Source organism: Ctenocephalides felis, unplaced genomic scaffold (assembly GCF_003426905.1).
Source record: "Ctenocephalides felis isolate EL2017-DRISC unplaced genomic scaffold, ASM342690v1 CF-g0.4_SCAFFOLD_03572, whole genome shotgun sequence".
In the NCBI taxonomy this organism is placed as follows: Eukaryota; Metazoa; Arthropoda; class Insecta; order Siphonaptera; family Pulicidae; genus Ctenocephalides; species Ctenocephalides felis.
In genome coordinates this window covers 18214335-18231708 of record NW_020539726.1, presented here as the reverse complement: position 1 = coordinate 18231708, position 17374 = coordinate 18214335, and the positions used below count along the sequence as shown (strand labels likewise).

The 17374-nt window shown below is 30.2% G+C and overlaps 1 protein-coding gene across 1 annotated transcript; it reads left to right on the top strand.

Moving 5' to 3' along the window:
- The first annotated feature begins 1689 nt into the window (after positions 1-1689).
- On the top strand, positions 1690-16572 carry LOC113388189 (testis-specific zinc finger protein topi-like). Its single transcript, XM_026625590.1, has 9 exons — positions 1690-2056; positions 4409-4532; positions 5132-5201; positions 6185-6422; positions 7205-7460; positions 8390-8575; positions 8884-9137; positions 11327-11682; positions 16414-16572. Exons 1-9 carry the CDS (start codon positions 1690-1692, stop codon positions 16570-16572), a joined length of 2010 nt encoding a protein of 669 aa, XP_026481375.1.
- Positions 16573-17374: the final 802 nt, after the last annotated feature.

Below are 17374 nucleotides of genomic sequence, written 5' to 3'. Positions count from 1 at the left end.
TTTAACTTCCCGTAGGGAGTAATCGTAAAAAATCGAAAATGAAAATGAATATTTTGGCATACCTTAGAAAATGGATGTATATGTGTATGAGTATGTGTGTATGAGTGTATAAGTGTAAGTGTGTGCCGTTACAAACTTTCGTCGACGATTTCGGAAACATGGACCAACCGATTTAAATTATTCAAAAAGCATTCGATTTGTATTGATAAGAAGACGTGCTGATTAGTTTTTGGCGAAGCCAGGTCTAGCCGCTCCGAAGATACGGGCAAAAAGTGCCAAAAACTAACTCGGATCGTCCTATTTTTTAATAATTCAAAAAACATTTAACTTGACTTGAAAAGATAAAAAACTGATTAAATTTTTGGGAAGGCAGGCCCAGCAGTTATAAACTCTCAATAAAAATAATTTAAAAAAATGTCATTTGGTGGTCAAAAATTTTTGTTCGACATATGTACATCAAATTATCAGAAATTTTATAGAAAATTTAATAACGTGTACACATTTTATGAAGAGAAAAACACCGATACTAGAGAGGATAAAAAAAAGCCCAAAATATATTTACCAATGGTTGCCCTTTTCCAATTATGACAACATTTTTAATTTTGAGCTATTTTCACTTTGATTCATATTTTGCATAAAAATTTATTACAAAAATTTATAATTCGTTTCAAATAACAAATTCAATAATCATATTCATACCAATAATCGTATCAAATATTTTTTACTAAAAGAAATGATATGATTCGAGTATGTAAATTTTAACTTTAAACTTTTAAAATATATTAAAAAAATATAAAAAAAGTTTTTGAAAACTATTTGAAATATATTTGCATTTATACATACATATATTATCTTTAGAGGAACTATTTGTTGAAATTAATTTATTTTTTTTATGAACGTTGAAAATATTTATTTCCTTCAGTATTTATACCTTTAAAAAAAATATAAAAAATTATTTTGAATTACTTAGTTATTCATATTTATAATGAGGTTGGTAAAATATCTCGTTAGAATAATGCAAAACCTTTAGGATGATTATGGATCTCTACAATGCTTATTACATTTAAATCAGATATTTTGAACTATAAATATATTAAAAATTTATATTATTAATATATATATATATATATATATATATAATAACCATAATAACCAAAATTTTATTGATGATAATTGTATACTCAATATGCATATTTAAATAAAAATAATACTTAATTTTACACTATTCATATTAGAAACTTAATAGATATATTGAACAATAGAAATAAATATGTATAAAGATATACTTTAAAATGCAATTAGATATACAAATTTTGTAAATTTTATAATATAGTGATTTATGCTAAATTAAAATAGAATTGCTTAAATTATATAAACAATATTATTAATATACATCGTTATTGCAATGGCTACAAAGTTTGAAAAATTAAATTCTTAAGTAAAAAATAAATAAATTAAGTACTTAGTAAATTAATGATTGTATTTGAATTCAAAATATAACGATTTATTGTGATACATCCATAGAACCTATGTATTATATCTATACAGGACTATGGACAAACATCACGTACGCAAAAAACAAAATACAATCATACAGTTCAATGTGCATGAACAAAATATTGTAATCGATCAATCGTAAAAACAACAAAATATAATTCAGTTTACTTATTAAAAAGTTTATAATCGACGATGGCGCAGGGTTTCAAACTAACTAGATTTCTAGAGAGCGGGGAACTCGAATGCAAACAAATAATTATTGGAGCAGATGGAGATGTTTCAATCGGCTATGTCCCTGAGAATTTTACTCCCCTGGTGCCTTCTTACCCAGATTGGAGCCAGGTATTCGATCTTTCGCCATGTTTCAAGCCCCATAACTTGAATTTGGATGAATATATCGGCGATTTGAAACGTGAGGCCATGTCTGTGAAGATGAGAAATGGTAAGAAAAATATACGTTCTCCTCACGAAATCGCTAGAATGGACCAGGTGTTCGTCATGGGGATTCTGAATAGTAATCCGGAGTATATGGCTAGGAAGGATACAGGTAACGCCTTAGGTAATTTTGGACAAAAATTATTTTTGGATACAATTTGCTCATACCTTGCCTTGTTTTTTGTGAAATGTCATATCTTCAAGGTCGTTGTTGTTAAACAATAATCTGTACTGTATGTTAAAAGCTCGAAACTACGACATAAAAAATTACATTGCAGCACAAAACAAAAAATAAAAATTTTAAATGACATTATTTTCAAATGTCAATAATTTATATAGTTATTAAAATATTATTATTTATTTATTTAAACATAGTCATAAACTATTTTAAAAATAACACATAAACTAGTGGTGTATGGTATTGTGCCTTAAGGCAAATTGCTGGAACTTCCCGTATCGTAACGAAATAATCGAGGAATATTAATTGTTTTTAATTATTTAATTTATTATTCTTATTTTATACAAAATAAAAATTGAGCAATTTTTGGTCCGTATCTCCGAAACGGCTGGACCTGTCTTTGCCAAAAATCAATCAGCATACCTTCCTATCAGTAGAAATCGAGTGTTTTTTGAACCATTCAAATCGGTTTACCGAAAAATTGTATTCACACATACATACACACATCCATTTCTTCCAAGGTATGCCAAAATGTTCAGAAGGCTTTAAACGTAAAGATATGCAAAAATTTTCAATTTCGATTTTTGGACGATTACAATAATACTAGTTATTTTGACACATAAACTAGTGGTGTATGGCATTGTGCCTTAAGGCAAATTGTTGGAACTTCTCGCACCGTAACGAAATAATCGATGAATATTAAATGATTTCAAATAGATCATTATAAATAGTGTAACTTTTATTATTTTTATTTTATACATTTTTATTTTATCGAGCACTGTTTCCTCTGTATCTCCGAAACTGCTAGACCTGTCTTTGGCAAAAACCTATCAGCACATCTTCCTATCAATATAAATCGAGTGTTTTTTGAACCATTCAATTGGGTTTATCCGTGCGCCCGAATACGTAGACTAAAAATTGTATCCACACATACACACACACATATATCCATTTTTTCTAAGGTATGCCGAAATGTTTAGAAACTTTCAAAATGTGAAGATATGCAAAAATTTTCAATTTCGATTTTTGGACGATTACAATAACTTACCCTAAGGGAAGTTGATACTAGTTATTTTGATAATTAACCAGAATGACAAAATTTTGTGTATTGACGATTATTCCCAATTCATACGAAGATAGACCCGTAACATAGCGTTACCATAACATTTCTATTTTATCGAAGAATTGTTCCCAAAATATTAAGTTTCAAGAGGTTTAGAGTAATTTGAAACTCTGTCAGTATAAAATAAATAGTTGTAAGTGGCATTTTACCTTACGACAAGTAGAACAAACATTCTAAAATGTGGAACTAGTATACTTATTCAAAAAATTCCTTTTCATAAAAGTTTTTTTACTACGATTTTTACCAACATACTTACTATCTTATACATACTTTACTATCTTATCTGTAAATGTATAAATTAAACTAATTGGTTTAAGCACATATCATTTTATACTTTTCGTGTTCTAAAAATATATTTTATTTAAATGTGAACGTAAACTGTAATCAGTACCTTTCGTTTCAAATCTTTCTCATTCCAAATATGCATTTTATTTATGTGTGGACGTAAACTGTAATCAGTAGCTACCAACGAAACAGTACAGAACGGAGTGCGCGAAAGAATTCTAAACTTTAATGAATTTTTTTTATCGTAGGCCTATAATATTTTAGTATGTTATTTTAAACTATGAAATCTATTGTTATGCAAAATTTTATCAAAATTGTCAAAAATAAAATCAAGATTTATTTACGATGAAACGGCTCGGCTGATCTTTGCCGAAAACAAATCAACGGTATTCCCAACCAATATATTTCGAAAAGTTTTCAAATTTTTAAAATCGGTTCAAAATTGTGATCTAAAACATAGATAAAATTTTCACAATTTTTTAGCAATTACAAACAAATGGCTTGTTTGTTCCTTGCACAAAAGATAGTCCTTATCGAGATACATCGAATGGTTGTAAAATTTTTGAAATTGGTCTGTTTTTAAGCAATCGTCGACTAATGATCAAATTTCGGCTCCCACACCAATACCCACGGATACAGGCATATTTTTTTCAAACTCGGTCTCATTCAATTCAGAATGACTTGAAACGCGGAAAAACATAAAATAAGCAAATAGGATTTTTCCGCAAAAACAAACGCCTCCGGAAAGAAAAAAACTAGTTATTTTCGATTCTGCTATAGCTAATTTTTGGCAACCCAGTTGAAAAGTACTGTGTAATCATAAAAAAATCATGCAAATTTATAGTCATAAAATTTTTAAAGTATTAATTTCTGTCAATTTACTTTAACAGAAAATGAAAATGCTATGAACGATCGCACTGTGACAATTGAAATATTGCAAGATAATCAATTAATGCCACCACCATCTACTACAAAAATAAGTGGAAAACATCGTGAGTCTAAATCATCGCGCAGGTGAGCAAATTTTTTCATTACTAATAATAATTATGATACACAATTTTTATTGCAGATCTATAAATGTAAATTCCCTAATATTTTAATTAAATTGTTCCCAATTTTAATTCAAATTCATTAATCTGAAGTAAGGATTTTGTAAAACCTTTCTGCCTTTCTTTGCCTGTGTACGGAATGTTATTTTTTTAATTTATTTTATTAATTATAGTCTGTCTTTATACAAAAAAAAGGCATTCAGTAAGTTTGTGGACACATGGATACTTAACTTCTATTCTAAAAAGTTACACAGTAGAAATGTTGAACAATTTATTCAGTTATTAACTAATTTATTTAGAGTTATAATATTATTAAATTTGCTGTTATAAGTGCAAATAAACAAGCAGAATAAAAACATAAATCATTGAAGGTACATAAACGTAATTTAGCATGCAGAGTAATTGTATCCAAGAGTTTCACATGAAAAATCATAAATTGTACATTTTCTATTATTATTATTATTATATAATTATCCAATTCTCGTGTTTTTATTTATTAAGAGTTATTATATATAAATTATTATTATTATATTTTGAAGTATATTTTGTTTTTTATGTTGTTAGAAGTCAAGGGCGAAAATCGAAGAAGAATAAGAAAGATAAATCTGAAAAGTATCGCAATTTGTACAACGAGGTAAATTTTTCCACATTTTTTTCTATATATATAATATTTTAATAGTTTGGTTTTAAGCAAATTGCTGGAATTCCCGTACCGAAAATTATTTTTTTAACATTTTTGAAAAAAAAATTACTTTGAAAAAATTAGATTTTTGAAAAATTTAAATTTTTGACAAAAATTTACTTTTTTTGAAAAAAAGACATTTTGAAAAAAAATGTTTTCTTCATTTTGAAATATGTTGAAAATTGTGAACTTTTTTTCAAAGCAATCGTACTGGTTTAACTGCAACAGAGACGAAATATCGAAGCGCGTAAGCGCCGCGTCGGCGTCTAGCAAACAAACAATGATTGTCCTATACGTTTTGGCATATAATCTTATGTCATCTTCAGTGGAATGTAAAACGAAAAATTCCTATTTAATACTAATAATAATATCTAACACTGCTACACTTTTTCTTGTCAATTCAAATAAATTATTTTCAGATTGAATTTTTTTAGAGTCAGGTAAAACTTGTCTCAGCTCCGATGCAAAATTCATTTTTATCAAAATTATTTTCTATTAGACTTTTGATAGTATTTAGTACGATTCTGTACAGGGAAAAGCAAAGTGTATGCCTACCAACTGAAGACTTTGGACGAGTTGAAAAACAACATTCGAGCTGAAATCGCCCGAGATGCAGACAAATGTCATAGAAAATACGAAAAAAGCGAAGTTTTGTTTTCGCAATGAAGGAGAGAGGTCATTTAGTCGACGTTGTTTTTCAAACCTAGCTGGAAAAATTAAGAGGCTTCAAACTTGATAATAAAAAAAAAAAGTTTTTCAAAATTCATTGAAAATTGTTCAAGATATTTAACATTTCCATTGTCCACATATAATGGACCCTGTATGAAAACTTCTACATAACATAGCCTTTCCCATGGCTTGCCATCACATTGGTCTATTTTACGGCAGAGTCGGTCTTTTAGATTTGGATATGTATCTAAATATTTTATTTACAGAGTTTGAAAGGCGTCGGCGATCCCGAAAACTCGATGCTCTACAATCTTAGTCGCTCCACCACCGAATTGCGGCAATCTCGTCGCAACTCCACAACTACAACGGCTGCTGCTGCGATCGCTGCGGCAACCGCTGTGCGTCAAGAAGAGCGCGTATGGCGCTGCGGAATGTGCGGACGCGTTTTTCCGGATCAGCACCAAATTTCGAATCACATTCTCATAGAACATCATTGCGAAAGAGGTATTTATAATATCATTGTTCATCATTAAAAAAAAAACAAAATATATGTCACAACTAATATAGGACAACTAATGGGTTGACTTACAAACAAGCCATATGCAATTTTTTTTTAACTCGTTTTATTTAGCAAACAGAAATTCATACAGATTCCTACGAGCTAAAATGACAATATTTAAGAGCGATGCCTAAGAAGAGCTCCAATGAGGTCTTGTCAGTTTAACAATTTATATGATAATATTATATTAGACCTAATCTAAGACTAAGTCTAAAGGCCATTGTCGTTTCAATCTCCTTATGCCATAAGGTTTAGTAACGTCAACTATTGATGGGTTCGAATGTGATTCCAGTTTGCGTTTGTATTTTTCCTTGAATTCTTTGAACGTTAATTGCATCGTTTTCATATTGAGGTCGCTGTGAATGGTTTCATTTGTTACGTACATGGAGAATTAAGAATTGTACGTGAAATTTTTGTTTCTCTGCATTATAGCTATATTTGATTTGTAAGCACATCCCCAGAGCTCAATTCCGTAGGTCCAGATTGGTTTAAAGCCATATGCAAAATGTGTTAATATAAAAAAATACTTAATTTCCTCGTTATATACACAGGTTTTTAATAAAAAAAAGTTAATCTTTGTCGGTGTATTTTTTAATAATTTTTTTTTATATAAACATATACATATACGAATCTGGTATAAACAAGTATGGGTAAGTGAGGGTTCTACCTTTTCAACACAGGATGAAAATTTATTTTTTGTTATACTGATTCATAATATTATCATTAGATTTAAAAATGGCTGTGACACGGGAAAAATCTCAGGAAGACATGGTCATCGATGACGCTGTAGGCGATAATTCTCTAATTGCATATGACGCTCGTAACGAGAAGGAAACAGAACGAGAAATTGATTTCTTAACTGATTCTGAATTTGTGGACAAATACACTGAGGAGCTTTCTGCTATTTCTCTGCTCCAATGCGAATTCTGTGAATCAGTTTTTACCGATACAGGCACCCTATTTGCTCACACCAAGTGTCACAGGCATGTAGAAAATAATGATAGTAATAAGAAAAAAATTACGAAATCTATGAATTGAGATATGCATAAATTTTTAGCTGTATCTGGTCATACCAATTTGTTCAATTTAAAGGAAATACAAAGTTTTTGCGATTGAAATTTTGTGTGATTATTGCATATGATAAAATTTACCATTATAAAATTTTCTTTTGCTACGAAAAATTATTTAAATTTTTTAAGTGAGTTGATAATAATGTTTTTTTCTTTTTATATTCAATAGCAATTACAATCCTATGAGCTAATAATAATGAATGCTTAAAAAAATGCTTATAAAAATATATTTATACTGATGTAAATTTTTAATGACTAAATCCATCCAAATCTATACAATCATCCAAATCTGCTAGTTAAATCAAATTTATTACTCATTTTATTCAAGTTGTTGTGGAGAAAGATTAAAAACATGTGCTGCTTTGAAATTTTACGTCTAAAATTAATTCATTCGCTACCAATGTCATCCATGGACGACGTCCACTCTACTAGCAGCGTATAAGAATGGTGCGCGGATCTCATCCATAGACGACATGTACTGTGTCGGTCTTTGGTGCAAGATTTATCACTATGGGTTAAACTATTAGTAATGCTAATTTTTATTGTAATTTTTAGTTTATTAGAAGCGTGATTTTCAAGTTTTCAAAACATTTTTATTTATAATGAAAGAAATATCTTAAAATATCTCGTTGTGCCTGGTCCATTCATTAGCACTACTAATGGATACTCTGTTCCGTACAGCAGCGACACTCCTGCGGAATACCCTCATGTAGCGAAAGGGTTAAAGCTCATTTTATAACTTTATTTTTCAGTAGAAATCATAAAAGCTTCCTAGGACATTTTATGTATATTTTATTTTCTCATATCATAATATATCTTTTATTGTAATGAGATTTTTTCAGAGCCGAAAAGAACTACGAGTGCTTGAATTGCAAAAGGGTCTTCAGTTCTCATGGTCAAGCTATAGCTCATTGGCAAGCGGAATGTTCCCGAACTAAGACCATGTCCACTTTTTCTTTGCACAAATATCTCATGTGCAATATTTGCGAACGAAAATTCATTGGATGGGAGCAGTTGTACAACCACAGGTAATAAATAAATAAATGTTATTTGAATTTATAACATAATTCTTTTTAATGCATGTCTAAGTTTCCGCGAATGAGGAGTTCAAAGACTCTACATGTATGTAGTTCCATAGAATAAAGGATTTATGATTAAGAGACTGTTTATAGACAGGATGCATTACAATAAAAGGGATTAATTTATATTCCAAAATAGTGCAATAAAATGGATTAGTTTTTACTATTGCTAATGCTTTTTGAAAAGTTTTAAACAGTTCTCCCTTGAATGATTATAGATATATATTAATCCATTATTTGTAAATCATTTCCTTTAGATACAAGAATCGCCATCTAAGTATCAAATTATATGGTCCAGACAATGTGGAAGTGCATCAGTGCGACCAGTGCAACACAACCAGCGAAACTTACCAGCTACTGATGGATCATCGCTCCAAATCTCATCCACGTTCTCTGCGCGCTGCTGAGATCGCTAAACGAAACCATGGTCAACGCAGTTTTTTATGTGAAATCTGCGGAAAGGCGTATACACAGAGTAGCCACTTGTGGCAGCATCTTAGATTTCATCAAGGTAAATAATATTTAGAACAAATTTGCTCTTGAAAATTATCTAATCATTCCTTTATAACTAGTATTGGTAAAAATCAAATTTTAGCATGCAACTAGTGGTGCATAGCATCGTGCCTTAAGGTAAATTGCTGGATCTTCCCGTACCGAAAACTAAATATTTAAAAAAAAATTGAAAAAATCAAATTTTTGAGAATTTAGAAATTAAAAAAAATGAACTTTGTTTTGAATTTTGAACTTTTTTCGAAAGCGATCATTGACATCAAACAGTCCGTTCTCTCAAAAACAGAAATACCATTTTTTCGTAGTTAGGTAACCTGCCTTTGCCAAAAACTAATCAGCACGTCTCCTTATCAATAGGAACCGAATATTTTTTGAATAATTTAGATTGGTTGATCCGTGTTCGTCGACAAAAAATTGTATCCGCACATACATACACACACAATTTTTTTCTAGTGGATTCCAAATTGTTCAGAAGGTCCTGAAACGTAAAAATATATTCATTTTTTTATTTTCGATTTTTTTGCGATTACTATAACTTACCCTATTAAGTTAATTATGCATATATGGTACTAAGATCGAATCCCGGTTGCGTATTATATAAATGTAAAAATAATATAGCCTGGAAATTTTTCATTAGTATAGGATATAAAAGAAAAAGAAAAAAAAATGAAAGAATTTTCATTGGTTAAATGTTATAGAGAAATTGTAAATGGCATAAAACCAAACCAAAAATAGAAGTTGTGACAAACTGCTTAAAAAATGCTATCAAATACCCGCTCGTAGGAAGAGGTATTCATGTTAAGAAACAGGTTATGCATGCTAGTTAATCATAATAAATTTTTATTTTTTATTTATTTAAAGATCATACTTATAAAGCAAATCTTTCATTTTTCAATATGCAAATCGGATTATTAGGGGTCGCTTATAATTCATACACAACTATTATATTCATTATCGAGATACTTTTATAATTTTGTGTTTCAATCAATGGTCAAAATAACTGTAGACATATCTGGAGTAATATTTCATTGCTAGGGTAAATGTATATCATAGATTGCAATATTAGGACCTACGGAATTCAACTTTGGGGTACTGCTAAAAAGATCAATTTAAATATAATATAACATCTAGCATGTCGTTTATACCAAAAAGGCCAGCCGACCAGACTTAAAAAAAAGTATTATCTCTTTATTTAGTACATTCAATAAATTTGATGAATTTACAATAGTCGGACGAAAAGGGACATTGTATACTACAAGGGCATGTTGAAAAAAACATCTCAATAGCTCACTACCGATAGACCAGACCTACAATATAAGGTTGCCATAAGATTTGTATATTATCGGAGAATTGGCCCTTCATTTTTCATCATAAAATATTATATATGTATTTTGCTAAGAGATGTTCCAAATTTGCATTTGTACAGCATGCATGCATTATGGTATTTTAAAAAAGAATCAGTTACTTCATTAATCAAAATTTTGCTTGTACCGAAACTGGTCGTGGTCTTAAATTCACGTGGATTATTATTCATAATGACGAAATTGTATATGATAATATACAATTGTAATTGAATAAGCTAGCTAAGCTAAAATAACAGTATCAAGTTAAAAAAATTGTCATAATTAGAAGAAGACGCAATAGCATTAGTAGAAAAAATGAAGAAGATGGATTTAGAAGAAAGAAGAATGAGTTTAAAATGAGGATAATGTAAAACAATTTAATAGAAGAAGTATTTGAAGTAAATAATGTCTTGATTCAGAATTTGAAATGTTGAGTTAAAATTAATTAGAATTAGACGTGAGAAATTGAATTAAAAAAAAACTGAATTATACCAAGTACAAATAGAGCGCTGCAATGCCATAGTTAGGCTTTATGAGTAAAACTTTTGATCGCACAGCAAATGCGACTGTTGAATTGTTGATAGTTCGTACTACTAATTCATACGAAGATAAACCTACAAAATTGGGTTGCCATAACATTTCGATATTATCGGAAAATTGGCCCCTCATCATAAAATATTGTTTGTATTTTGCTAAATGATGTTTTAAATTGGCATTTGTACTGCATGTATACATTAAGGCATTAGCTATCACATATTTTCAAGAAGAATTATTTACTTAATTTATCAAAAAAATGATATTTTGAGAAATGTTATCTTGAGGGTTTAATAATGATTTTTTCCTCTAGGTATCAAACCCTTCGCTTGTACCGAACCAGGTTGTGGTCGCAAATTCACGATTCGTCCTGATTTGAACGATCATATTCGCAAGTCGCACACCGGCGAACGTCCATTCCATTGTACCGAGTGCGACAAACGCTTCTTGACGGGATCCGTCTATTATCAGCACCGCCTAATTCACCGCGGCGACCGGCGCTACGCTTGTCAGCAGTGCGATAAGAGGTTCTATAGGGCTGATGCTCTGAAGAACCACGTCCGAATACATAGTGGCGAAAAACCGTACAGGTGCCCTGTTTGCGATAGGTGCTTCAGACAGAGAGGGGATCGAGATAAACATTTGAAGGTAAGGAATAGCAAAAACTTTGTATTATATTCTATATTAATAAAAGAAAGAAAAAAAATACCACGAACAATTACTAAGACGCTCAAACAAATATTTAAAAGAATTGAGTGAGGAGTCTCCTATTCGAAAATTGAAAAAAAATTACCATACGATCTCAAATAAAATGCAAAAAAATAAAAAAACAGATATCTCATTGAAGATAAACTCTTTAAATGCATTTACGACCAGCATGTTGTCTTCAAAAATTATATTATTTTGATCGGCTATAAATATATGATAAAAGAATCATTCTGTATTTGTGTTAGAATAGTTATGCACAAATTAAGTTTTTCAATCATATTTATTTATTTAATGATATTATAATCAGTCTCAATTGTTTTAAGTCACCTTAGATTCATTGACTACCAACAACATAGACTTTTACTATTTATTAAGGAAAAATGCAACTTACAAAAACCATTATGTCAGGCCTGATTATTTTGTATTTTTTAGCTATTCCCTCTTTAATCTGTTAATACGTCAGTATGTCAGTCCATAGATTTCTTACTAAATCATTAGAGTTTAGGCATAGGACATGACTGTACATAGTTACAATCATGCCCTCACACCTATAATCCTAATTAGGTAACAATAAATAAGGTGATAAGTACATTCAGTTTCATTCGGGTAGTTAGTTATGTTAATATCCATAGGTAATTGCATGTTGTTTTTAGAGGTCGGGTTAAGTTAAAGTAAACTATTTCATATTCGTATACGCAATGCTAAAATATAACGAACGGCTGTCATTGCAATCCCATGAAGAATGGCTTGAACTCTTCTTTGTCCCAATATTGTACAAGAAAAATTACATTGAGGTGCAAGAACACACAAAGATACTAATTGTTAGGAAGACTGTTTACAAATAAATAACTTGTAAATCTAAAAAGAACAAGTCGTTACTTTATCGGGCTCAGAACTGGAAAAATGGTCTTTAAAACAAATGCAATATCTTTTTTTACCGGTGGATCACTTGGTTTGTTTTCAAAAGTTGTTAAATTATACTCTAACTTCTATAAAAGTTGCAATCAATAACATTTCACGGGTTTCTATTGTTTTTTTCTTGGCTTCGACGAGCAACCCTGTAGTTCTTACAAAACAATATGTGTCATTCTGTCCATTGTATAAGTGTGTCATTTTGACCGATAAAATGAGTAAACAATGAAAATTCCATCAAACAGTGGCGGATCCAGGGGGGGGTCACGGGGGTCATGACCCCCCCCTGAGCCTGTTTTAGGACTTAGATAAAACACTAATTCAACAACAAAATTACTTCATAATGATCTTATTTATGTATTTTGTTACCAAACATATTTTACAACTCAAATATTTAACTGATTGTAGACGAATGGCGGAATCAAAAACCCTAAAATTTAAGGATTTTATAATCGTATTGCGAATATATGTTTTATTACAGTTTAGGAAAAAAAATTCATTCAAAAATCAAAAAAATAAACTGATTGTGAGTGGCTCTTATGCATGAACTTTCAGTAATCCTATTAATAGACGACTTAATCAACATATAAAATAGTGGTGTATGGCATAGTGCCTTAAGGCAAATTGCTGAAACTTCCCGTACCGTAACGAAATGTTCGAGGAATATTAAATGTTTTCAAATAGATTGTTAAAAATACTGTAACAATGTCCAATATTTATAAAAATTATATAAACTGAATTGCAAAGTTAAAACTATTTATTTAAAGTATATAAGTTTTAAACTTAAGTCAGAATTAAAATTAAAATCTGAATTATTTTCGATATACAAAAAAAATAAATTTTGAAAAAAAAAATTGAAACAATTTTTTTTCAAAAGCAATTATTTTGTCAAAACAAACAGAAAGTTCTTTGAATCATTCAAATCGGTCGCTCAGTTCTCTCAAAAACTACCATTTTTTGCACATTTGTCTCTGTATCTTCGAAATGGATGGACCTGCCTTTGCCAAAAACTAATCATATCTTCTCCCAATCATTACAAATTGGATGTTTTTTTATGTCATTCAAATCGGATGCTCCGTTCTCTCAAAAACTCGATTTCTATTTTCTGCACTCTTTGCTCTTTATCTCCGTAACTGCTGGACATGCCTTTGCCAAAAACTAATCAGCTCATCTCCCTATTAATAGGAATCGATTGTTTTTTGAACCATTCAAATCGGTTGATATGTGCGCCCTAAAACGTGGACAAAAAATGCGGACATACAAAACACACACACACGCACATCTATTTTTTCTGAGGTATGCCAAAGAGTTCAGATATCTTCAAAACGTCGAGAAATGCAAAAAATCATTTTAGATTTGAATGAATTTTTTTTGCATTTCTCGACGTTTTGAAGATACCTGAATACTTTGGCATACCTCAGAAAAAATTGATATGTGTGTGTGTGTGTGTATTTTGTATGTCCGCATTTTTTTGTCCACGTTTTGTCCATCGCTGTAAACCATTTTGAAGTGAGAAACTATTGCAATTTTTTTCAAATATAGTAGTGATTTTTGAAAAATGGTTTGCATAATACACATTGATGGAAAATAATCCAAAACTTTAATTATCATAAGTAAACCACTTGTCGCAGGCCTAGTTTAGTACGTTCATTTAGAGCAGAAACTCTATCGCCATGTAAAGTTTCACTTAAATCGCAAAAAAATGACAACCTATTATGCAAAAGAAACGACTTGACCGATCTTCGCCAGAAACCATTTATTTCCAAATGATATCAATCGAATAGTTTAAGCAAAAACGGCTAAGAATTTTTGACAAAAACATGGGCGATAATTTTTGCACTTTTTTGCCAATAGTAAAGAAACGAATCGACCAATTTTCTCAAAAAACTAATCAACGCAAGCGCTTATCCAGTTTCATTTTATAGTTTTTGAATTTTAACATCGGTTCAGACAAGAAAACGTCGAGGAAAGGTCAAAATTTGACTCACGTCAAAGACGCAGATTATTTTTAAAAAAATACACATATATAAGGTTAGGCGGGTCCAATTTAACTTTGAGCAATTATATTGTGAAAACTAAACAAAAAACATAACAACCAATAGGACACATCAAATAAAAAGCATCTGACTATGTTTTAGTCTAACTTCCAGCTAATTCATCACTGTAAAAATGTGTTTTTTTCTGTTTTTTAAAAATTTGTCACTTGGTCTTTTTTACCCCATAGACGGGGTAAAATCGGACGGCGAGAGGACAAACAATCCAATTTACTATTCTTAATTTTAATGGGGTTTAGCTACATTATTCAACCAATGAAAAATATGAATTTTATAGATACATTTTTACAGAGATAACTCTATATATAACCTTAATTTGATATTTTGTCCAAAATATTCACCAGCAAAGTTGAAATAAATATTTATCTAATTTATCTCTTGTAAAAATGCTTCTTTTAACGTCGTAAGAATCAGGGTGATGGCTGGTTGTACATTTTTCCTTCCACTTTCAAATATTGTTGTTAAGAAATCCTTAACTTTACTTTAATCCTTAACCTCCTTGAGATATCGGTGGTGGACCTTTTTACCCGCGAAGCCCCGCTCTATCTTATATGTATATATATATATATATATATATATATATATATATGATAAATATATATTAAATTTGTTACATACTCATTGAGGACTATAAAAACTTTTCAATTATGACCCCCCCCTGACGCCGAAGCTGGATCCGCCACTGCCATCAAACATATGATAATTGCAATAAACTTGTTTAAAATTCTTAGTATAGGCATAAGTTAATTGATCTCAATAGAAATAATTATAAATAACAATAAACAAGACCCTAAAAAATACGAAAAAAACACCATTAAAATAAAAATTTGAAGGCGCGATAAACGTTTGAACTGAATACTGCATCAAGACTGTAATAATGACACTCAACATCTGATAGCACTGATATTATGACTTTCGTCATGTAACAAGTCAATTTGCAAATATTGCCACTGTGTTATTTTACCATATTGTTCGTTTTTTCTATACTATGCAATTCTCGCCTGATCTTGAAAATATAATACTCTAATGTCGTCACTAGTACATAGTTACACTACATATTATCAGACTTCATGAAAGTTTCATGATAATAACTATATTTTCAATAAAGCAGTGATAAACAATTTCATATTGAGAAAATTTTAATTCACTAAAAAAGTTTCAAAAAGCTATCCGATATGCGAATATAATCGACACAATCAATAATAATTAAGATTTAGCATTTTTTTATTGCAAAACTATTACTTTAAAGCGATGAATTATTATAAGTAAGTTATTTTTGTAGGAATAGATATTTTATAGTGTTTTTAGGACCATACACTTTGTTATCATACAAAATTTTATCAAAATGGTCATTTTTTTCCAACTACTAATTCCGAAGCAATGGCTATAGACCAATGATTAAGACTCCTAGCCGATATTTATCGAATGGTTTTTAAATTTTCTAATGAACGCTATGGCATCTACGTGCCATATGCTTCTACTTTACTCAATGCGCTTACTCAAACTAATTTGATTTAAAATACTTAAAGAATCAGTTAGTCATTGCCTTGACAGGTATAATAACTAAATTCAAAATAATTAACTTTAGAATTTGAATGCAATGGCATTCATGTCATTTTGCATCACAATGAAATTGAATGCTGTAGCATTCACATCTGCTAATATGTTAAAATTTTATAAGACCATATGAATCGACAAATTGAACAGTTATATTTTGTGCTTCTAGGTTCGTCATGGTCATTTGGATGAAAGTGGCCACTACGGAAACGGACAAGATAGTCCTGGACCTCTGGACCAGCAAATGTATATACGCAATCTGCCAGCCATGTTTCCGATGTCCATGTATCAGTTCGCACCCGAACATAATGTGGGCGAAATGTATTGAAGTGCGAAACAATGTTGAAGTGAAGAAATCACGCCGATTACCACTTTAATAACCGACATAAATCCGATTAGGATTATATAATGTTATGCGGTTGGATCGTGCTCTGATTACATAATGCACTGATGAATCGATATCGTTTTGAATATCGTGTAGTAGTTATTTAATGAAATTATGTATTTGTGGTTTTTAATAAACTGTGCTTGCGTGCACGTTAATCTTATTCAATAATTATGTGTATGTTATTATGTCTTCTAAATATTGAACATTATTTTTCTATAAATGCGGCAAAGTTCTAAGTAGTGAAATTATAATCATACAGAGCTAAAGATAAAATTGATTATTCCTTTAATTTTTTTCTAAATGTTTAACTTAAATCAAAATCAATTTAAAATATATTTTTCATCAAAACTTGTCTACTTAAACTACGTTGCTTCATAAATGGCAACCGAAACGGTTGTTCTAATTCTTCGAGACAATTTGGTTATTACAGTTTCTATAATACTGATGAATTTTTTCAATGCTGGATAAGCCCTGTTATTACTTGGAAACTTATTGCTAACTATATTTCGAAATAAAAACTGATATAAGTACTGCTTGACATCAGGCTGTCCGAGGGAAATATTGAACGTGGAATCACTGATTTAAATCCTATAACTCTAATTACTAAATGACGGAGATACTCATTTATTAATAAGCTAGAAGATAGTTTTCAACTTTTATGGAAAGTTTTGTTAAAAAAGTTTCTAAAGTGGCTTGGTGCTAGTTTGCAAAAAAACTTGGCACTAGATTTTATTTTCAATTT